This window comes from Balaenoptera borealis (genome assembly GCF_965194805.1).
Source record: "Balaenoptera borealis genome assembly, chromosome: 12".
Lineage (NCBI taxonomy): Eukaryota > Metazoa > Chordata > Mammalia > Artiodactyla > Balaenopteridae > Balaenoptera > Balaenoptera borealis.
The window spans coordinates 53,134,283-53,157,917 of record NC_138869.1 but is presented as its reverse complement, the minus strand read 5'-3'; the positions used below and the strand labels follow the sequence as shown (position 1 = coordinate 53,157,917).

Sequence of the window (23,635 nt, the reverse complement as noted above, 5' to 3'; positions counted from 1 at the left end):
GAGATGAATACACAGAACAGTGCTTGGCACATAGTAGGTTCTCAATAAGTAAGAGCTATATTTTATTGTACTCATCAATTCAAGACCTCACTTTCTCCAAAGTCCTCTCCCCTCAAGATCTTCCAACTATTATTTTTTTTTAATGAAGAATTGTCATGATTTTCTTTAGCAGAAATAGAGGAGGTGTCCATGGTGTCTACGACTGGTTTGTGGGCTGTTTGTTACTGGTATATAACAAATTAAGGAGCTTACTTCGTAATATAAATCAATGTACTGCTTCCTTCCTTGAGAAAGTCTTGCTATGAAAAAAAATTGACTGAATTAAACAACATACGTGGTGGTGGAGTCAATTTACATCTTGTTACAAGTTCCTTATTTACGGGCTGGTAATGTAATAGGGGCGGGGCAGCCGCGCGGCCGTTACCGCGAGACCCTCAGCGCGAGACCCGGAGCGCAGCGGTGAGAGGTCCCGCTCCGCAGGGTCAGCAGGGCAGCGGTCCTCGCGGCGGAGAGTGAGGAGACAGGCGGATCGCGGCTTTCTCCCCGGGGCCCTCCAGGCCCTTCGGCCTCCGCCGGCGGGTGAGCTGGGGGCCTGGGGACAGGCCGAGGGCTGTGTCCTGCAGGGCTCCAGAGCCCTTGTCACTGGGCCCCGGCCTTGAGGCAGCGGCGAACCTCTGTCCCATGCCCACCTCCGCGACCGAATGGCGGTGGCAGTCACCCTGGGTCGCAGTCCGCGGGACCTGGCCCCCAGTTGGGCGGCCTGAGGAGCCTGAGGGCCGGCTGGGTCCTGGGCGCCTGGCTCCCTCAGCGATGACGGCTGGGCGGGGTCTGGGGACCTGGCCCTGCGGGCGCCGCCATTTGAGATCTGCCTCCTCAGCCGGGCTGGGCACTGGCGGGAGGACCCGGGCAAGGTGACCGGCCCGCGCAGGGACCCCTCCCCTTAACGAGGCCTGGACCTCGGAGGGCAAAAGTTGAGCCTTGGGACCTTGCCCCTTCTTGTCAGAACAGAGACTAACATTTGTTTGGTGGACGTTTACGGGAACATCGTGACCTGACCATGACCCGACTTCAAGAACAAAGGATCTGATACCAAGAAGCTTCCAACAACTAACCAACCTCCCCACCCCAACGTTTCCTATAAAAGGGCTTTGCTGAAAGCTTTCAGGGAGTTTGGAGTTTTCTAAGGCTTGAGCCACCTGTCACCTTGCAGGGCCCTGCAATAAACCTTTATCTGTTCCCAATTCCGACTTTCGTATTGTTTGGCCTCACTGTGCATCGGGCACAGTGTCCTGCGTTCGGTAACAGTAACAAACACTTGGGTTGTAGACTGCCCTCTGGAAAGCAGACGGCAGAACAGCCATTCCTCAGTTCAAGCCTGGCTTTTCTCTCTTTCCTCCAGGGAAGAATCGGGGCATGCCCTGTGGAAAGACCTGCCGGGAAGACAGAGATGATGAGTGGATGGGGGTGAGCCTGGCCCGGCAGCCCAAGGCTGATGGCCGCGTGCTGGTAAGGCCTGCTGGGGGAGCCATGGGGAGAGGGTGGCACCCTGAAAATGAATGACCTTGACCCCTTAGGAAAGCTGGATGGCATGGCAATAAGGGCATGGCTTTGAGATTGCCTCTTCTGGACTTCTACTTGGACAAATGATTAATCTTTTTACTTTCTTCGCTGTCAAATGTTAATAATGTCTGTCCAGGGTGCTGAGATGTGGCTATTGAAAAATGACAAATGAAATGTAAGTGAAAAGTACTTTGCAAATCTCGTTCATTACATAAGCATTTTCTTGTGGGTATCTTTTTAAATTGTGGTATAACTTACATAAAATGCACAGATCTTAAGATTACAGTTTGGGTTTTGACATTTGTACACACTTGTGTGAACACCCACCCATCAAGATATAGAATATTTCTGTTGTCCCCAAAAGTTCTCGTATGTTTCTTACTAGTCAACTACTCCCGCTTCAAGGTAACCACTGTTATGATGTGTATTACTGTGGGTTACTTCTGCTTTTTCAGGAACTTCATATAAATGGAATCCTACAGTGTGTGTTCTTGTGTGTAAGGCTTTTTTTCACTCAAAAGAATACTTTTGAGATTAATCCATATTGTGCATATCAGTACTTCATTCCTACTTATTCCTACACAGTATAATATTTTATGAAATACATATACGTTGTTTTAAAATAGTCATTTATTTCCCTCCCAAAGTGCATATGATATATTCTGATCCATTAGGTGCTTTGAGGGAGATGCAAGGAAAAAGATGTCTTTGCCCTTGAGACTTGCGATATGCTGGGACTGCCCAATAAAGCAGTCATTATTTAAATGTATCAGAATTAGATTAAAAATTCAGTTTAGTCACTCTAGTCACATTTCAAGTGCTCAGTAGTCACAGATGTATGCTGGCTGCTGTGTTGGCTGGCACAGAGGAAACATTTCCATCATTGTAGAGCTTCTTATTGGCCTCAACAGAATCTCTCACTGACCCAGAGGTCTTGTTTTGTCCATTTTTGTCTTTTACAGTTCTCTCTTGAGGTATAACACTAAAGTTCTTAACATGCACAATTTCAGTGGGGAGCTGGATGGATGTTTTCATGTACATGTACTCATGTATCTGACTTCATAGGCCTTTTCTTGGAAGGTGTATAAAGATTTTTGTTGTAAAAGCATGAGATCAAGAAGGGAAAATAATACTAGCTGCTGTTTATGGAGGGCTTCCTCTGGGCCACAGGCTATAAAGCTGAGGGTTTCACATACATTCAATCCCTGGGGGAAACAGGTTTTCCTTAAGGATCTAGGCAAAGTGTTTCTGACCCCTCCCTGAGGAGTCCATTTTGTGTTAGACTTCTCTGTGTGGGGTTGTTGGTCTGAATTTCACGTGCCTTGTCAGCACAAATTAAGCCTTTTGCCGTCGGACCCCTTTGGGGAGGGAGGAAGCAGCTGGATGCTGTTGCAGTGTCAGAGGGCCTCCCTACTGGACAGCATAGGTCCTGTGGAGGCCCCCATCCCAAAGTTTGCCTTGGTTTCCAGCCCTTTAATCACTGTCACCTGCTGCCCTGGACCCTCTCCAACCTCTGCCTTCCCGCAGAGGTGGTGGCCTGACCTTGACCGCGTGACCAGGCCCCAGGAGGCTTGTCTGCCATCCTATGGGAAGGAAGGGAAGAAGCTGATCCATCTATAAATCACAGTGGCCCTGAGGTCAATATTAAGAATGAAGGAGGTGGTGGCCTGGTGACAGCAAAATACGTAGGGTTCCTGAGAGCCTTGAACCTAGATCCAGTGGTTACTCCCGTGAAAACATGTTCCCTCCCCATGGAAGGATGACGTGGCTGAGAGCTTATTTCCAGAGGGTTCTGAATTTTTGCAAATGAGTATCAGGAGGGGGCCATCTCTGTGGACATGAAGAGCAATGAGGATCACGGGGACAGTTGAGCCAAAGAAGCCAAGAAGGCAGAGCTGGAGGGTTTGTGCCAATGGTGCTGTGATTATCCTGTTCTAATTCATTGCATGCAAAGCTAATTTTCTCATCTTTTACACAGTTACTGCATCATCTATTTAATAAGCCACTCGGGGTGGGAGGGTGGGGAAGGACGGGCATCCAGCAGCATCTGCTTTCCTCATGGCTTTTTAATATTGTGGTCAAAAACAACATGAAATTTACCATCGTATCCACTGTTACATGTATAGTATAGTAGTGTTAACTATATATACATCATTGTAGAGCAGACTTCTAGAACTTTTTCATCTTGCAAAACAAACTCTAAACCATCGAACAATAACTCGCCCTCTCCCCCTCCCCACAACTTCCTTTTCTTAAGAGTTTGGCAACTTTACATACTGCATGATTCCATTTGTATGAGGCATTTGTCTTTTGTGTGTGTGTGTGAGTTAAAATTTTTTACCTAAAAATATTGCATACATCCTTTTGCTTTTTCACTTAATGTTACATTTTTATTTATTTTTAAATTTTTAATAAATTTATTTATTTTATTTATTTATTTTTGGCTGTGTTGGGTCTTTGTTGCTGCGCGCGGGCTTTCTCTAGTTGTGGCGAGCGGGGGCTACTCTTCGTTGCAGTGTGTGGGCTTCTTACAGTGGCTTCTCTTGTTGCGGAGCACGGGCTCTAGGCGCGTGGGCTTCAGTAGTGGTGGCACGTGGGCTCAGTAGTTGTGGCTCGTGGGCTCTAGAGCACAGGCTCAGTAGTTGTGGCTCACGGGCTTAGTTGCTCTGCGGCATGTGGGATCTTCCGGGACCAGGGCTCGAACCCGTGTCCCCTGAATTGGCAGGCAGATTCTTAACCACTGTGCCAGCAGGGAAGCCCCGATGTTACATTTTTAAAGTTTTGTCAATGTGGTTAATATTCTCTATAGTAGTCTGTGTTTTTTTTGGTGACTGGCTGATTTCACTTGGCATAGTGTCCTCAAGTTTCATCCATATTGTAGCATAGGACAGGATTTCCTTAATTTTTAAGGCTCAGTAATATTTCACTGTACGTATGTACTACATTTTCTTTATCCATTCATCCATTGATGGATATTTGGGTTGCTTCTACGTCTGTTTTTTTTTTTTTTTTTTTTTTTTGGCCATGCCGCTTAGCATGCAGGATCTTAGTTCCCTGACCAGGGATCGAACCTGGGCCCCCTGCAGTGGAAGGGCGGAGTTCCAACCACTGGACCGCCAGGGAAGTCCTGCTTCCACGTGTTGGCTATTGTCAGTAATGCTGCTATGAACATGGGTGTGCAAATCTCTCTTCAAGATCCTGTTTTCAAGGGCTTCCCTGGTGGCGCAGTGGTTAAGAATCTGCCTGCCAATGCAGGGGACACGGGTTCAAGCCCTGGTCTGGGAAGATCCCACATGCCGCGGAGCGACTAAGCCCGTGCGCCACAATTACCGAGCCTGCGCGTCTGGAGCCTGTGCTCCGCAACGGGAGAGGCCGCGACGGTGAGAGGCCCGCGCACCGCGATGAAGAGTGGCCCCCGCTCGCCGCAACTGGAGAAAGCCCTCGCACAGAAACGAAGACCCAACACAGCCAAAAATAAATATAAATAAATAAATTAATTAAAAAAAAAAAAAGATCCTGTTTTCAGTTCTTTTGTATATAAACCCAGAAGTGGGATTGCTAAATCCTATGGTAATTCTATTTTTAATTTTTTGAGGAACCTCTATATTGTTTTCCACAGTAGCTGTACCGTTTTACATCCCCACCAAGAGGAGAGTTCCAATTTCTCCATGTCCTTGTCAACACTTTTTTTTTATGGTGGCCCTCTGAATGGGTATGAGATTGTATCTCATTGTGATTTGTATTGCCCTAATGATTAGTGATGTTGAGCATCTTTTCATGTGCTTGTTGGCCATTTGTATGTCTTCTTTGGAGAAATGTCTGTTCAAGTTCTTTGCTTATTCTTAAATTGGATTTTTTTTTTTGTTGAGTTGTTCTCGTGGCTTTTTGCACGTGTGCCATCTTGCCAGGAAACGTCTGTCCCCAGTCCCCTCTGTCTTCCCTGGTTTAGACTCTGCCACTTCCATGAAGCCTGTCATCAGTGACGGTGCTGTCTAGAACAAGCTTGGCATCTTTTGTGTCATTAGGAACTCAGCATTATGTCGTTACCTTATGTGCATGACTTATTTTGTGTATATGTCCTTTCTTTTTTTAAAAAAAATTTATTTATTATTTATTTTTGGTTGCATTGGGTCTTTGTTGCTGTGCGCTGGCTTTCTTTAGTTGTGGTGAGCGGGGGCTACTCTGTTGCGGTGCGTGGGCTTCTCATTCTGGTGGCTTCTCTTGTTGTGGAGCACGGGCTCTAGGTGCGTGGGCTTCAGTAGTTGTGGCACGTGGGATCAGTAGTTGTGGCTTGTGGGCTCTAGAGCGCAGGCTCAGTAGTTGTGGCGCAGGGGCTTAGTTGCTCTGTGGCATGTGGAATCTTCCCGGACCGGGGCTCAAACCCGTGTCCCCACATTGGCAGGCGGGTTCTTAACCACTGCACCACCAGGGAAGCCCTATATGTTCTTTCTAATGGAAACCACTTGGGTATAGAGACCATATCTTCTACCCTTTTAACTCTCAGCACGTGGAGAAGGTCTTTCTAAGGAGTGGGTCTGAAAGTGTGTTTGAATAATGTAGGGGCTGAGCGTCACTGTTAAAACAATTAGAAACGAAATTAGTTGCCATCTCGTCTTGGTGGCTGATTCTAAGCAGTTGATGGAAGCTTGAGGCAAAAGATGTAAATGCTCCTAGGAAATGACAGGTGACAGCAGGGTCCAAGGAGTGGCCGCCTAGTCCATATTCATGTTTTGGAGGCTTCATATCCATTTGCTTTTTCTTTAATGTCTTATTTCTACCTGTCAAAGCTTTCTGGGAGGCAGGTATTTATTTTAAAATTAAGAACAGGAAGATATGTGTTATTCAAATATGTTTTGAGAACTCGGGAGGTGCCCGGGGGTGTGGGCATGACACCTGTATGCCCAAGGAGCATCATATTGGATTCCAAGGTTGGGCTTGAAGAGGGAGAGGTGGGATGGCTTTTTTTGAAAATGGCATCTGGTGCTGATTTAAAAGTAAAGAACAGATGGAGAGTTTGAAAGCTGTGACAGGGAGTCAGGTATCTCCATGACACATGGCATTTTCTGGCCCCATGGACCGGCAGCCAGCTCTGGCAAGACCCAGGACGTTGGGCTGGTCTGGCAGGCTGCCCCTGGCTCAGTACCTGCCAGTCTCGGATCCACGCACGTTGCACGTTGTGGTTCCTTCCATTGCCCCAGGGAACAAATGATACCTGGAGTGAACACCACATTGGGATTAGAGGCAAGCCCTTTCCCTTCCCGCACTCCCAGATGCAGATGACAGTTTAGGGGGAAAAAATCACTTCTGGTAATAACCACCCAACAAACCCAGTACGGGCACTGAGTCGTCTCTTGGACCTGGGAGGGCAACTCACAATGTTCAAGTCTGACATTTCTGCTTTTCAGCAGAGTCTGCAAGCCTCAGACAACAACTGAAGTCAGCATCTAGCTGACTTCTGGGAGGAAGCGGTGTTCTCCAGCTCTATCTCTTGGCTGTTTCCTTTCCAAGCATCAGGGCAGTTGCTATCTATTCACCACTTCTCATCTGTCCATTTTTTCAAAGCCACAGGATACACTTTTGCATTTACTTCTGTTGCTTTGTTTCCTGATTTTTTTTTTTAAGTGAACTTTTTGTTGAGCTTTCACATCCATGCAGGGAAGTGCACAAATCATCTGTGTACATCTAGATGAGTTTTCAGTAGGTGAACATTTTCAGAATGAGTTTCCCAGAACCCCAGAAGTCACCTTCCCTGGACCTCCCAGGCCATTCCCTCCTCCCTTGGAGGGGAAGCTTCTTTGGGGGGGTGGGATCTGTGGCATCAGGGCCCTGAGCCCCTCCATCCCCTGTTCTCAGTGGCCCAGGGCCTGGCCCAGCCTGTGCTGGATGGACCCGAGGCATGGGAAAGCTCTGGCCATCTGTGCATGGCAAATGCATGTGTAAGAGGGTGAGGGGGCGGGAGTGGCGGTGGGGGGGGGCGGTGCGGCGCGTGGGGTGGGAGATGTAAATGCCGCTGTGGCTGAGCCATCGGAAAGGCCCAGTACCCACCACCCCCAGGAAGGACATGTGTTTCCATACAAGAAAGCCCTTCGAAATATACTCATCTCTTTATCCTTTTGGGAGGAAGAACAACCCTTATAACCTGAAGTATGTAAGATGCTAAGATTTGGGGTGGTCCGCCTGGAGGGGTGGGATAGGGAGGGTGGGAGGGAGACGCACGAGGGAGGGGATATGGGGATATACATATATACGTATAGCTGATTCACTTTGTTGTACAGCAGAAACTAACACAACAATGTAAAGCAATTATACTGCAATAAAATGTTTAAAAAAAAAAAGATTTGGGGTGGTCCTAGACCCTCCCCCCTCTTTTGTTATAATTCTTTGGAATCCAAGTTGGAATAAGTTTTGCTGTTTCCAGAGGGTGCTCTCTTTCTCCTGTTGGTCTTGCCTGCTCTGCCCACACCCTCTGCCTCCCTCACAGCAGAATTCATTTGGAGAGATTGATGGAGATATTAATGCTTTGGAGACAGTCCCTAGGAATTTTTCTTAATGTAGGAGTCAGATTGACATGTGTGTATATATAAGGATAATTGGGACTAAGCAAAGTCTTTTCTTTCTGTAATTTATGTTCAGAGACACTTTTCCTTGTTTTCTTACACGCAAACTGCCTTTGACGCTTTGATCTCTGACCTCACAGAATGCATTAATTTTAGTTTAGTTTATTGTGAAATGCAATCTTTGGATCTTCTAGAAATTCCCCGAGATCACTTCTTTTTTTTTTTTTTTTTTAGAAATTCACGTTCTTTTATTTATTTATTTATTTATTTATGACTGTGTTGGGTCTTCGTTTCTGTGCGAGGGCTTTCTCTAGTTGCGGCAAGTGGGGACCACTGTTCATCGCTGTGCGCAGGCCTCTCACCATCGCGGCCTCTCTTATTGCGGAGCACAGGCTCCAGACGTGCAGGCTCAGTAATTGTGGCTCACGGGCCCAGTTGCTCCGTGGCATGTGGGATCTTCCCAGACCAGGGCTCGAACCCGTGTCCCCTGCATTGGCAGGCAGATTCTCAACCACTGCGCCACCAGGGAAGCCCCCGAGATCACTTCTTAAATAGTTTATGCCACAAAAAAAAAAAAAGACAGGGCTTCCCTGGTGGCGCAGTGGTTGAGAATCTGCCTGCCAATGCAGACGACACAGGTTCGAGCCCTTGTCTGGGAAGATCCCACATGCCGCGGAGCAACTAGGCCCGTGAGCCACAACTACTGAGCCTGCGCGTCTGGAGCTTGTGCTCCTCAACAAGAGAGGCCGGGATAGTGAGAGGCCCGCGCACCGCGATGAAGAGTGGCCCCTGCTTGCCGCAACTGGAGAAAGCCCTTGCACAGAAATGAAGACCCAACACAGCCAAAACTAAATAAATAAATTAATTAATTAATTAAAAAAAAAAAAAAAAAAAAAGACAATGGGGCTTACCTGGTGGCGCAGTGGTTAAGAATCTTCCTGCTAATGCAGGGGACACGGGTTCGAGCCCTGGTCGGGGAAGATCCCACATGCCGCGGAGCACCTAAGCCCGTGCGCCACAACTACTGAGCCTGTGCTCTAGAGCCCACGAGCCACAACTACTGAAGCCCGTGCGCCTAAAGCTGTGCTCCGCAACAAGAGAAGCCACCGCAATGAGAAGCCCGCACACCGCAACCCACACAGCCATCAATCAATCAATCAATCAATCAATAAGACAATAAGCTAGACATTAAATACAGAAAGTCCATCCTTACAAGAGTCAGCGTGCGTCATGGTAAGCACCCGCCTCGACCCTTTTCGGTCCCTCTAACCCAGAAATACAGTAAAACATGGTAAGCCCATGAGCTTTGCCAAATCCATAAACTAAAATATAACTAATGTACCAGCTAATTAGATGGTAAGTGATTCAAATTTGCAAACTATCAGAATTTGGTCAGAAATAAAATAAAATTAAAAGACTTAGTGTTGTGGAGTGATGATCCACCGAATGATACTGTTGTTTAGCTTCTTGCCTGATATCATTTCAGTCTATTGAGAAATGTGCTAGAAGCGCAGAATAGTACCACGCGGGGAGGATTGAAGGTGGTTTGCAGTATAAGGATCAATGAGATTAACGTCATAGGGTACGAGGCAAGTGTGGGCAAGCTGAGGTTTCTTGCCGCTCTGAGTATCCTCATTTTCCCGTGGACAGAGAGCAGCCTTGTCAAGGGCCCTTGGGCGGTTTGCTTGAAGGGATGAAGACCAGAGAGGCTGGCAGGCAGTGAATTTCTTTGTAGAGTGACCTCAGGGATAGCCAGGCCCTGGAGAGCTCCCCCACCGCCCAGGGCCTGGGCATCCTGTTCGACCCCAGAGAGGTCATTTCGGGGGTCCTGACACCTGTGGAGAGGCTCTAAGGGCAATAGCTACCCGACCTGCCTCAAAGGGTGGGGTTTTTTTTGTTTTTTTTTTTGTTTTTGTTTTTGAAAGGGTGGGTTTTGATGGCTTCTCAGGTGGGTATTGGGAGTTATAAGTTGGAAATGTTTTCTAGTAAGACAAGGAGGACTCTGAAATGTGGGTTCCTGTGTTGTTTGCAGCACTTACCAGCTCTGGAACTTAAGCAAAGCACTCTCTGATACCCAGGGTTCCTGTACAGAAAATGGAATTCTAAGACACCTCCCCACCTTCCAGGGTTACAGAAGCGGTCAGATGTGTACCATGTAAATGCTGAATGTTACAGCCTACAAAAACAGTGTGTTTGATGCAAACAAAGACGTGAAACACTTTGATTATTTTAAAATGCAGTATTTTAAGAAAATGCGTCTGTTGGCCAGAGTGAAGCAACCTGATAACAGAAGTGAGTGTGAATGTCCACGAGAAACAGGCGGGGCTAGGCAGAGCGCACACCTTTGCAGGAAGCAGCTGGGCTCCTCACCAGCTACGCGGGTGCACTCGAGTGTGAGGCTGGGTGTGTCCAGTGCTGGTGGGGAAGGATGCGAGTCTGTGTTCCTGCTTCTGGCTCCCAGAACTGCCCTCCCTCCAGGTGTCTCCTGGCACGTTCGACCCCAGTGCTCCCCAGAGGCTCCCCTCCAGAGCTGACCAGAGGGTCGGTCTCACCTCCTCGCATGTGCCAAGCTCTCGCCCACCTCAGGGCCCCTCCCAGTTGCTCCCTCACTTTCTTCAGGTCTCTGCTCAGATGTCACCTCCTCGGAGAGGCCCAGGCCACTTCCTGGCATGTGGGACCATCCTGGTGAGATGGAAATGTTCTATATCTTGCTAAGGGTTTGGTTACAGGAGAGTATATTCGTCAAAGCTCATTAGATGGTACACTTGAGATCTGTGCATTTTTCTGTATGTAAATTTACTTCAAAAGACCGTCAACAAACATTTACTTCTGATTAATGATATAAAACAGTCAAATATCAGCAATTTCATACGGTTTAACCGAATGCTTTGCCCTGAACCTGAAAAGGAGCTCCTGAAGGTGCTCCACGGACCAGTGGCCTCGGCTCAACTGGGGGCTTGTTAGAAATGCAGATTCTCAGGGCCCTGAAGACTGGCCGAGCCAGCTCTCTGGGTGGGGCCCAGCGGTCTGTGATTTAGTAAGGCTTCCACGTGATTCTGAAGGGTCTCACGTTTGATGGAGGCCGATGGCTACTCCGTGGGCAAGCAGGTAGCACCTTGAAGCTTAGGGTCTGTTTTGGGTGGAGCAGCACTCCTCGTCTCTGGCTTTTTCTCAGTATGTTCTTTGGTGAGGACTCGAGTCTGTCTGCTGCACCAGATGGACCTGTGACTGTTCACTGCTGCATCTTCAGTGCCCAGCTCAGAGCCTGGTGCATAGTAGGTGCTCAATAAATACTTGATGGAGGAATGAACAGGTGCATGTGTGGGGCACGCACAGCGGATCCATCCTGGCCCGAGGGCCCTGAAGCGGGTATTGGGTGCTTGTCTTTTCCTCTACCTGGTTTCCTTTTCCGTCCTTTCCTGCTCTCCCCACATCTGGTGGGTCCCTGGGCCCATCAGTTCCACCTCTATATCGTGAGGTCACCCCCTTCTCCCATCTCCACTGCCCCTGTCCTGGTGCAGGCAGTAGCATCTCTCACCTGATGTTCATTTCCACCGTTGCCTGTCTACAGTCTCCACTCGGCAGCCCAGTTATCTTTCCAAACTGTGAGTCAGACCATGCCACTTGCCTGTGTCCCTCTGTCATCACATCCACTAAAGTCACAGTCATCCCCAAGGTCTATAAGACTCCCGGGGCCTGGCCCCTGTCCCCTCTCTGACCTCAACTCCCTCCAGAGCAGCCCCACGGGCCTCCTTTCTTTCTCTGGACCCTCTAAGCCTTCTTCTCTGTTGCCCCTGATATTCCCTCCTGGAGCACTTCCCTCTGTGCCCAGTGTGTTTGGCTCTTATCCTTTTGGCTGCCCCTGGCCTCCAGGTGAAAACTGTCCTCCCCACTCCCAGATTCTCAGTCCATAACCCAGTGTCTTTCCTTTCCGGCACTTGCTAGGATCCCCATTTGTTTGTATGTTTATTGATTGTCTGCCGCTCCCAGGGGCGCTCCCCAGGCTCTCGCAGTTTGCTGATGCCCACCCAGCACAGCACCTGGGCTGGATGGGAGAGGAAGTGGCTTCCTGGCCCCTCTGCACCTCTCTCCTCCTACAGAACCACCTGGCACTGCCGGGCTCTGCTTTGTAACCTCCTGGGCCTGACTCTTCTGCTCTGAACCTCTCTCTGTCCTCTAGGCCTGTGCCCACCGCTGGAAGAACATCTACTACGAAACAGACCACATCCTGCCCCACGGCTTCTGTTACATCATTCCATCCAACCTCCAGGCCCAAGGCAGGACACTGATCCCTTGCTATGAAGGTGAGCTCTTACTGATCCTCCCTCTCACTTTCTGACCCCACGTCACGCCCCGAACAACCCCCAACCATCTCCACACCACCATCCAAACACTCTCCCCGGCTTTCCACACTCTAACAGAAGGGCTGCACCGTGTCCCCAGATGGCCCTTTGGTGTCCGAGGATCAGGTAATGAGGAAGATGGGGAGGGGCAGCGTTGCCAGACCCTGCCCAGCCTTGTCCATCTGTGCCACAGAGCCCATGGCGCTTCCCAAGCTTTATGAAGTCTCAGACTGAAATTCACCAGCCTCTTGGTTTCCTGACAATGCCAGATGTTGTGCAGCCTTGGGAAACTTGCTTTCCCTCTCTGGGCCTGTTTCCTCCCCATGAAAATTCAGAGGTTGGCTCAGATGGTCTCCACAGTCCCATGCAGCTCCCAGATAGTCATAATGCTCCCGAGACAACTCCTGGCCATACCCGTGGACAGATGTCCTGAGGCAGGGGGAAGAGAAGGCCCAGGGTTCAGTCACGTCATGACATCCCAAGTCTGGCTTTCCTTCTCATCCAGTCTGCACTCCCTGGCAGATGCTGGAGAGTTGGGTGCACCCTCAGCGTGGTTTTAAGAGCTCCTTACCAAGGGGCACTTGGGGTTTGGGAAGGAGAATGTTTTCTCAGGCTCCCTACTTAAGATGGTTCTAATGCCTGGGCTGGGGACCACTGAGCCTATCATGACTTAGCTCAGTTGAATTTGAACTTTAAGGATTCAGTGTCATTTACTGTAGTTTTACAGCTTGTGCTCTCAGGGTTTGCTTAGCCTAATTCCAAGTGAGCTAAGTGCTTGGCTGTTTATGTTTTATTTCTCCCCCTAATTTATTTGTTTGGACAGAAGTCTCCACTAGCCCGTGGCCACCTTTCCCTTGGGCCTCCCTGGGTTTTCCCATGTTTCAAATTTTGGCCATTGAAAAGGGACTCTGGGAAAGGCCGGGTCCCTGCAGGAGGCATGGACCCTCTCCTCTGTGAGGGGGACCCTTTCTTTGATCCCATGTCAGCATCTGATCAGCTCTGGCAGGACTGTGCTAGGCAACTGAACTCTGGCCCTGTTTATCTCTGTACTGCCCCCATCAGAAGAAAAACCTCATCTGAAAAATAGATGATGATGTGATCAGTCGAGAGGAGGAGGGATAGGTCGTGTAAAGACACAGATGAGGGGCCAGGACTGTGCTGACTGCCCCAGCTGGTTACTTCCTTTTTTTTCCAGGAGGAAAAGTGAAAAGGCCCTGGAAGAACTCGTTGGGTAGCTTGTGAGGCTGGGAGGAGTGAGGGAATCAGTAGGGACGATGGAGGCTGTGGGGATAGAACCCAACTAATTATGCAATAGGACCAGCAGCACTCTGGTTTTCTCAGAAGTTATCTTGTGAAATAGGGCCACGTTGCCATCCCTAGTGATTCCCCTGTACACCACCGTAAGCGTCAGAAAGCAAAAGACTGCCCTTTGGAGAGGGAGCTGGGGTCACATGTCCATGTGTACCTGTAGCCACTGTGGCTTACACTTTTAAAGGATCTGTTATCAGGCAGTTGCGGGGGGCGGGGGCGGGAACAGCAGTAGAATGGGGTTGGTCTGGGGACTTTATATATTCTCTCTCTCTTTTTTTTTTTTTGGCCATGCCATGTGGCATGTGGGGATCTTAGTTCCCCAACCAGGGATCAAACCCTTGCCCCCAGCAGTGAAAGCACGGAGTCTTAATCACTAGAAGTGGTTTGTTTTGGAAGTTATTCCATAAGACACCAGTGGGGAGCGGGAAAGTGAGAAAAGGAGGGGAAGGCGGCCCATGAGGGGTGTGGTCCCCACGAAGTTACCAGCCTGGGCCACTGGGATACAATCTCTGGGCCAGCGTAGGACACACACCTCAGAATTATCTGCCTGAGGGATGAGGGGATGGGTCTGTATCCACTGGGCATCCTGTCCTGCCACGTGTGTGGGCGGGGAAAGCCCCCAAGCAGAGAGATGCAGGTGCTGGCAGGTGGCAGTCAGGCCATGTCACAGAAATGGTAAGGGCCGAGGGGACCTGGGGGCGCCCCCTTGGCGGCGGGGGTTCTGTGTTGCCTTTCTCCTGTTACAGATGAGGATGCTAAGACTTGGCGTTTAAGTAAATTGTCAAAGGTCACTCAAAAGCACATGGTGGATAGAGCTGGGTTTTGAATTTTCATTTGTCTGACCTCAGCAAATCATGTTGTCTCCTGGTGGTTAGTGGGGATTTGTTTTGTGTTTTGGTGTTTCTGGTTTAAATGAGATTTAAATAGGAGCCAGTTGTTCACCCTCTCAAAATAAGAGAGGGTGACTGGACTGTCCCAAAGGTCCAATCATGAGGGAGGGGAACATGAACATTTTGGGTGTTGGTGTTCTCAAGAGCACCTGCCTGTCTTCTTTGCTGGCAGCTCTGGCCTGACCTTGGCGGGAACGTGCAAGCCTCCGTGAGCCAAGGAGGGCACCACAGGGCCAGGTAGCAGGTTGAGTCATGTCTGCTCTACATGTCTGTCACTCACAGTACAGTGTGAGTTCTGAGCCCACCCCTCTGGGTGTTTCGGACTGTTACCTGAACGTGTTCCGCATAGCTCAGTGGTCCCAGGAGAGAGACGTGTGGAACAGACCCAAACCCTAAACCTGCAGCCAGAGCCCAGCCAGGTCATCCAAACCCTAGGTGACCTGTAGATGTGCATGGGAGAAATAAATGCTTGTCATTGTTTGCAAGGAGATTTCCTGGTTGTTGCACAGTAATAGCTGACTGACACAGGCTCATCACAGGAACCCACATTCCTCGTGCAACAGTGGCTGTGGGATGGGCTCCGGCCTCTAGAATCACTCTTTTCTATGGTTGTTCCTTGACTTAATGATGACCAGCTGGAGCCAGCAAGGAAAGTAGCAAAGTGGTCGTGCCCTGCCCAATCCTTCTTTACCACGGGCACCCACACTTCTGTATCCTAACTCATTCAGTGCCCAGGGAGGAGTACGGGGTGGGGCCGGGATGGGGAGCATTGGGGTATAAGCAGCCCCTTAGAACAATGGGGGACTGAACGGAACGCCTTTGTAGTTCTTGGTCCTGTAAGAGGCGAGGTGTGGCAGATGCTCAGATTTCTCTAGAAGAGGGGCTGGCAGGTGGGGGATGCAGGCCACAGGGCCCTTGCCTGTGCTCTTGCTTTGGGATCTCCATCTCCCTGTTTGGTGGTCTAAACTAAACCTACTTAAGCTCTTAAGGCAACCATCATTTTCTCTTAATGTGGAAAAACTCAGTAATGCGGGCCGTCTGTTCCAGTTGGGGGGTCATATGGTAGTGAAGTACAACAAGTATTTTGGAGTTTGACCGGACCTTTCAGATATCACCCAGCCTGGCCTCTTTGTCTTTACTGACATCCAGAGATGTGGGGTGGCTTGCTCAGGCTGAGTTTTAACTTCCATTCTGTTATTCACATGATGCACAATCAAGAGGCCAAGTAGAGTGGTGGCTAAGAGCACAGACTCTGGGCCTAGACCGTCAGAGTCCCAGTCCTGGCTCTGCCACTTGTTAATGCTGTGACTTCAGATGAGTGACTTAACTTCTTGTGCCTAACCTACCTCAAGGGGCTATGGAGAGGATTAAGTTAGAGCTTGTAAGTTCTTAGAGCAATGGCTGGCATATGCATATATATATAAAATACTACAGTTGACCCTCCGCATCCAAGGATGTGGAGGGTCAGCTGTACTCTGCCATTTTATATAAGGCACTTGAGCACCTGCAAATTTTGGTATCTGCAGGCATCCTGGAACCAAGCCCTCATGGATACTGAGGGAAGATTGTATATGCTAATAAGCACATATATGTTAATATACCGTATTATGTGCTAATGTACTGTCTGCCAAGCAAGTGTTTGTTAATTACTATTGGGCAACTAATTTGTCTACCAGGGATAGAGTCCACTCAGTTTTATTAAGTACCTGTTAGACCCTGTGCCAAGTGCCTGATGGATGAAGCCCAAGAAATTCCCCATCTACAGGGGAAAACAGAGCGGGAACATAATGCTTCCAAAGTGGCAGAGCTGAGTGGGGAGAGAATTCCATGCCCGTGTACATGGCCTGGAACCTCTGCAAGGGCCCAGGCTGCATCCACGTTCAAGGTGGCATTAAGGCAGGATTATTTCATTTCACAACTGGAAAAACAGAGACCCGCCTAGAGTCTGCAGCCTGTTGGGGCCCATGGAAAAGACAAATGGTGGGTGCTGGGCAGGGGAGGATGGACACTTCCTCTGCAAGAGTGGAAAGACCCCAGGGTGGGGCTGGGTGTGGCCCGATCTCCCAGGCTTCTGCCTCCATGGCCTCACCCTGTGGCTGGACCCTCGGTGGGAATGGACACCATGATGCCTCCATTGCATTTACCTCTGAGGGTTATTGTGAGAAGCTCGTGAGAAAATGCAGGTGAAAGTGTTCAGAAAGACCACACACTGTTCTCTAATTGTGGCCTGATTGCGGGTCTCGGTGAGGGTCAGCCGTGCTCCAGAATGTTGGGAGGTTGATTTAATTGAGGAGAGCCTCTAAGTATGTGGGCACCTGTCCACAATGTCTCAAACTTTTCACTTCTTAAAAAGTCCGTCTTTGGTTTGGCACAAGGACATTTTTCTCCTGGCTTTTCGGGTGCTTCCTGTTTCTGGTTGGTGGGAAATGCCATCAGAATATCCTTTTTGGAACCAGGATATGTAGAGGGAATGGGAAACAAAAATGAATTTAGGACACAAAGTAAAATAAATGGATGGCGCGTACCCCTAACTCAGACCGTTTATTTGATAGGAGAATATCGTCATTACTACCATATGGGGTTTGGTTTATATCAGAATGTATGAGAAAATGAGAACTTTAGTGGGGTGACAGATGGGCAAAACGCTTCCTAAATTAAAGAGCATGCACTGTAAAACATTAGTTGCTATTAACCAAGTTATGGTGTTACCGAGTCCAAGCTCCCTATGCTCGCCGCACGACAGGCCAATGAATTGGAGATGAGGTGTTGAGACAAGGAATACGACTTTATTCGGAAAGCCGGCAGACTGAGAAGATGGCAGACTAGTGTCTCCGATAAATCATCTTATCGGGGTTTGGATGCCAGTTTCTTTTATAGCACAGAGAGGGGGAGGAGATGAGGAAGTAAAGTAAAAATACCATAAGTTTTGCAAATATCTCGTGGAATGGCCAGCCTCGGTGAAGGGATGTGTTAATTTCTTCTTTCTTGCAGCCATCCACAGGTGGGCGGGGTCAGATGGTCTCCCGGTGAGCTGAACAGGAGCACTTTAACATTCAGGCAGAGGGGCAGAGTTCCCTGAGGCAGGCCATTCTGTATGATTATAATAACAAAAGCAACGAAAAGCAAAGGTTAAAGGCAAAGAAACAGATCAAACTTGGAATCCCATTTAGCTCTTTCCTGTTACAATGGGATTTTAGGACTCCCCGAAGTGAAGTCAGTGCATTGATAAAATCAAGCGCAGAGATTTCTTTCATCCTTTGCCCTCATGTCCACTGAGGCAAGAAGCCAGAGCTTGGCAGGAGGGGGGTTATAAACAAGTCATCTTTTTATTCTCACTAATATGGAATAATCTGGGAGCAGCTCAGCTAAATTAACAAAAAGTATTCCAAATAAAACACTGATAAATGCAATTAGGTACCATTGTATATTAGATCTAATTTCAGAATCTGGCTTTACCACTCACTCATTCCTATGATTGAACCCATAGCTCCTACTTCCTGATTCGGTGACTTTGGGTAGACACCACCACCCCCAACCCCCCCCCCCCACCGCCCCCAGCCTTGAACCTCAGTGCCCTCCTCTGTAAAATGGAGGGATTAATCCCTACTTAAGAGGTATTTGGGACTTCCCTGGTGGTCCAGTGGTTAGGAATCGGTACTTTCACCGTGGTGGCCTGGGTTCAATCCCTGATGGGGAACTAAGATCCCACAAGACGCGCAGCATGGCCAAAAAAAAAAGAGAGAGGTATTTGAAGTATATAATGTGCCTAACACAGCTCAGGGTGAGTACTCAATAAAAGGGAATTTTCTAATTAACTTTTAAAATAGTATCATAGTGTCCTTAAACCTTCTCTGAAGACGTCCAGTGGTCCTGCTTTAATGAATAATGGAGGGTGGAAAGCTGGGTATTGCTAACCTGATTTTAAGACTCCTTGAAAAGATTATAATTTAAACAATTCCTTTGAAGATCATATTTGCACAATTTATTTTCTTGGTAAGCGCTCTTTATGTAGATGATCTGAAGTTTAATTCATGCCATGTTTAAATATTCTCAAGTTTGGAATTGTTGGGGTCTAATTTATCAAATTTTACTGTGCTTTAAAATTGTCCCATTGATTCCAAAGATTTCTGTACCATTTTCTTCGTTATCAGGGGGTGGCTAGGCCTTTAATTCCTAATTGCTTTTGCATCTCTCAAGACAGAGATCATTTCTAGAGAAGGAAATAGATTCCCCTATTTAGATGAGAAGATTCCTCTTCCCCCTTCTAATGTTGAAGGCTGTGGCTCCACAGGGGATACAAATCAATCAAGATCCATTTACAAATGAAAAGCAATTGAGGTTTTGTTTTGTTGTGTTTTTGTTTTGGAGAGAACCATAAAAGGCTAAGTTAATCCATTTAAAAATTCAAGAACAAGCCTCATAAATTTTTATTAAATAAAGAGCTCTACATTTACATAGGATTTTATGGTTTCCAAAGAGCTTTCATAAACATTATCTCATTTAAGTAAATACAGCAAATTAAAAAAAGCAGATGCAGTCCTGTAGTATGCCCAATTAATGTGGAGGGGGACCCTGAGAGGGAGGGTGGCTGGAGGGGACAGCCAGGGCCAAGCCTCTGGCAGTGGCTCTTGGAGCTCAGGGAGACCCATCAAGCTTTCCCTTTGGTGCTAAGAATTCTTATCTTGGGCACAAATATATTCTACACTTCAGACATGGTTTCATACATTGTGTGGAATTATTGACTACTTAAACTATGTCATCTAATAGTTTCCTTATGGATATTCAAATGTTATGAATCTCCTCTTCTAAAATTACATATCTGTGTGATGGATGTCTTAGGTTTCGTTCCTTTAAGAGACACTAACAGATTCAGAGTCACCAAGTATTTATCAAGCACCTACTGGGTTCCAGGTGTTGTGCTAGGTACTTACCATTTATGATCTTACTGAGTAATCACATCATGGGGGGGCGGTTTAAGTATTCTTTTCACCATTGTACAAATGAGAAAACTGAAGCTTAGGGAGGTTGATGAAGGTCACAGTCTTATTAAGCAGAAGAAGGGTGGTGGCTTTTAAGTTCAGAACACGTTTCTTTTTTTTTTTTCCATTTAGGCTGTGGTTCTTGTAACTGAGGGTTGTTTTATATATTTAAATGCTCTTTTTATCACTAGATATCTGTCTGCCTGATTTCATTGTCCTCCGAATTGTTGTTGTTTTTTAATTGAAGTATAGTTGATTTACAATGTTGTGTTACTTTCAGATTACAGCAAAGTGATTATATATATATATATATATATATAAAATATATGTATTTTATATATAAAAATATATAATATATAAAAAATATATATAATATATATATAAAATATATATATAATATATATATTCTTTTTCACATTCTTTTCCCTTAAAGTTTATTACAAAATATTCAGTATAGTTTCCTGTGCTATATAGTAGGTCCTTGTTGGTTATCTCTTTTATATATAGTAGTGTGTGTATGTTAATCCCAAACTCCTAATTTATCCCTCCCCACCTCTTCCCCTTTGGTAAATTTGTTTCTATGTCTCTGGGTCTGTTTCTGTTTTGTATATAAGTTCTTATGTATAATCAAATTGTTTAATTATCAGTTGGTTAGTATTCACTCAGAAATTGAGCAAAAATTCAGACATTAAGACTGGAAAGCTATTTTTTTCCTCTGATATTTTATTTCATGGCTAAGCTAAGGAACTATGGAAAGATAATTTTAAAATTGATGTGTTAAAAAGACTAGCTTTGAAAGATGAAACTTTCTCAAATGGTTAAAAGGAAGAGAGCTCAGTAGGAAGAATATATGTTACACTGTATGTAAATCTTGATCTTTCCATGGGTTGGTTTTATCCCGCCAATGTTTTGGGAAGAGTGCAGGAAGCGACTCCACCCAGCCTAATTCTTGAATGAATTAAATTCATTAGTGTACGTTCCATGCATTGAGTTGTGGGTTTTGAACATTTGGAAACCAGTATTTTTTCCTCTCTCAATTGCCTGCTGTTTAGACAGGGTTTAGTAAAACCAGCAGCTCAACCAAGGAAAATACTACCATTTTTAGACTGGAGGAGCCATACAACTTAATGAATCAAAGTGTGTGATGCAGGCCACATAATTCAGACCCACCCACCGCAGAAAGACAGAGCTTTCCAACCCGTTCCCAGCTCCTGCAAGGGCTGTCTGGGCCCCTCGTTCCACCGCGTCTTGCTTCCCTGATTCAGTTCCCCCACATTTAACAGAGTCAGGTTTGTTACAGCATCCATGAGCTGCTGTCGTGCCAAGCCCGGTTCTCCCGTGCTGCTTTGAGGTGGATAAACGTTTTGTTGCATAGCGGAGAGGGAGGAAACTGGCGTGTTGTGGTCCTCTGTCCCCGGCCACGTCCTCGGGGCCTTTGGAGACTGAATGGACGTGACGTGCCCAGGAGTGGCCCGGTGCCTCTGTGTGTGCAGGAGTAGTCCTTCTTGAGAACACAGGAGGCTGGAGGTCCTGCCTCAGCCCTCCGCCCTCTACTTCCTGGACCTCTCCGCAGAGGGAGGGTGTGTGACCTGGGGATGCTGTGATGGGACAGCCCCTTGTCTCCACACTCAACCCCCTTCTCACAGCTCTGTGGTAGAGGCTCTCCTGCCTTCTCCAGTATAGGCAAGCAAAATCGAGCTTTCCAGCGTACGGGAATGATAGATTGCCCTATGTATATATTTTTTTTTGAAGAAGAAAGGCCTGTACTTTAGAACTGGATTAGAGAGAAACTACAACCTGCCCTTCATATATATATATATATATATATATATATATATAGATATAGATAGATAGATAGATAGATAGATAGATATTCACACACACACACATACATATACACACATACATATAAAATATATAAAATATTTTAAAATATATATGTATTTTATATATTTGTATATATTTATATATATTATATATATATATGTGGTTTTTTTTGCAGAAGGTATCAGGTTAAAATAACAGTGGTGTCCTTAACTCATGCAAATAGCACTCAACAGAGTGAAAACAACTGAAGCATGCTGTGGTCCAGGGTCCAGTGTATCTGGCCAGCATCTCTTGGGAAGCCCCCATAGCCCAGGCCTGGGCCCTAAGGGCCACCACTGCACCCTGAGGTGCCAGTTTACCTGTTGTGTGGCCTTGTTCACTTTACAAATTCTTTCTTAGATCACTTCTCACTTAATCAGGATTTTTGAATATCTGGTAGGCCAGCACAATGTGGGTGTTTGATTTTTACTGGAAAGGAGCAGGCCAGGCACAGAACTTGACTTGGGGTTTGGGTGGCTGTGCTCGCACAATGGTGCTGAGTCTTAAGATGTGGTTGATCAGGAGTAGCTTTGAAGTGTTCTGTGAAGCCTGCTCATGTCACTTCTTCACAGGAGTTTGGCTTTTAGAAGAAGAGCACTTTGTACCAGGAGGGCCAGGCTTGGACACAGGCTCAGTATGTCCCAGCGTGGGCCGTCCCATCTGTGTCCTCAGATCCTTGAGGACAGTCCATGAAGGATCGTGCCAGGGGGTGGGCAGGGATTGAAGAACCAGTTCTGAATATTCTATGCAGTTTCTCTTGAGGCCCAAGAGGGAGATGGAATTGCCCAAGGCAGAATCAGTCAACCTAGGTTCGGAAAGCCCAGAAAAATCCATCCTGTGTGTCCTTGCCCTGCTCCAGTCACACCTACTTCCATCCTTAGGCCTCTGGGGTCAGTGATACCACCGATTGGAGAAGCAGATTCCTGGTACCCAGGACACAGCTCCTCTACAAGCAAGGCTGGGGTGGAGGTCACAGAACCTGATGGACTGGAGGACAGAGGGTAGGGCTGGGAGATCAGGGGGCACAGAGATCCAAGGCGAGCAAGTTGGAGAGTCCAGGTGCTCAGTGGCTGAAAGAATGTGCCAGATCCTCTTGCATCTCTGCCTGGGGCCTCGGGTCTGGGCACGGACGGCAGCGCCCACACCTTCCCTCAGCAAAGCCTCACCTGCACACACTGTACCTTACACTGGGCTGGTGTTGGGGGCACTGAGATGGGTGAATTCATCTCGGTGTTGAATAAACTATGTGATGAACAAACACATTTTGAGATGGGGAGAGGGTATCACTTACCTTTACCTACAAGGTCACCTGGGCACAGAAGCTGAGGAGGGGTTCTGGAAGGCTGTGGAATGTGAAATGTCAGATACACATACCAGTGGAGCCTTCCTAGACTGGAGTTGCCACAGCTGCCCCCCAAAGTGTGTGGTGCTGTGGGGAGCGAGGAGGCATAGGACTGGATCCTGTTCCAGGTTGAAGGGGTTAATCAGAGTACAGGCATTTCTGGGCAGTCAGAACATGGCCTGTCCTCTCAGGCGCCATGGGTGCTAGTCAGGAGCCCCATGTGGTTTGATTCCTTGCTCTAGAGCAAGCTGAGAAGGCAGGAATAGTCCCTGGGGTTTCAGGAATGTCAAAGCCGGTGAGATGGTGACTGCTTCCTGTGTGTGAGGGAGGCCCACAGACCTCGGAAGAGGCCATCCCAGCTTGGGGAGCCGGGCTGACCTCTGAATGGTGCCACGATGCCGGCTGAGGCAGGGGTGCTGGTCAAAGGGCTTCCCCTGCGGCCCTTTGGCCTGGGGTGGGGTTGGGACCCTCCCAGCTCCCAGAATGGCTGTGGTCACCTCAGGAACCTGGGGCCTGCTCCTGACTCAGCGCTCGCCAGCAGAGTGTGGGGATGAGGTAGAGAAAGACAAGTTTTCCCGTCTAGTTTTGGAGCCCCTGTCACAAAAGAGACCTTGAGACTGTTTTCTTTAAAACATGAAAGATTCCCACGTAATTCCTATTCATGTCCTAAATTTATGAGGCTGAACTTGTGTGTCCTGCACTGTAGTTTCCTTTAGCTCGTGGGGGCTGAATTTCCTTTCTGTGTTTCTTTTGTCTGAGACTTACAATCGGGTCAGTGGGTGGATAT

General features: G+C 47.6%; 1 protein-coding gene across 9 annotated transcripts in view; it reads left to right on the top strand.

Annotated features, from left to right (window-relative positions):
* ITGA9 (integrin subunit alpha 9) overlaps positions 1-23,635 on the top strand; it is a 356,726-nt gene that overhangs the window by 19,978 nt on the left and 313,113 nt on the right. For all 9 annotated transcript variants that reach the window (XR_014232874.1, XM_082348371.1, XM_082348369.1 and 6 more), the window contains exons 3-4: positions 1,400-1,506; positions 12,298-12,421. Coding sequence is in view for 8 of the 9 variants with exons in the window: in XM_082348371.1 (XP_082204497.1) it covers positions 1,400-1,506; positions 12,298-12,421 (231 nt within the window). In the remaining variant the exon portion in view is untranslated. The remainder of the gene's footprint in view (positions 1-1,399; positions 1,507-12,297; positions 12,422-23,635) is intronic.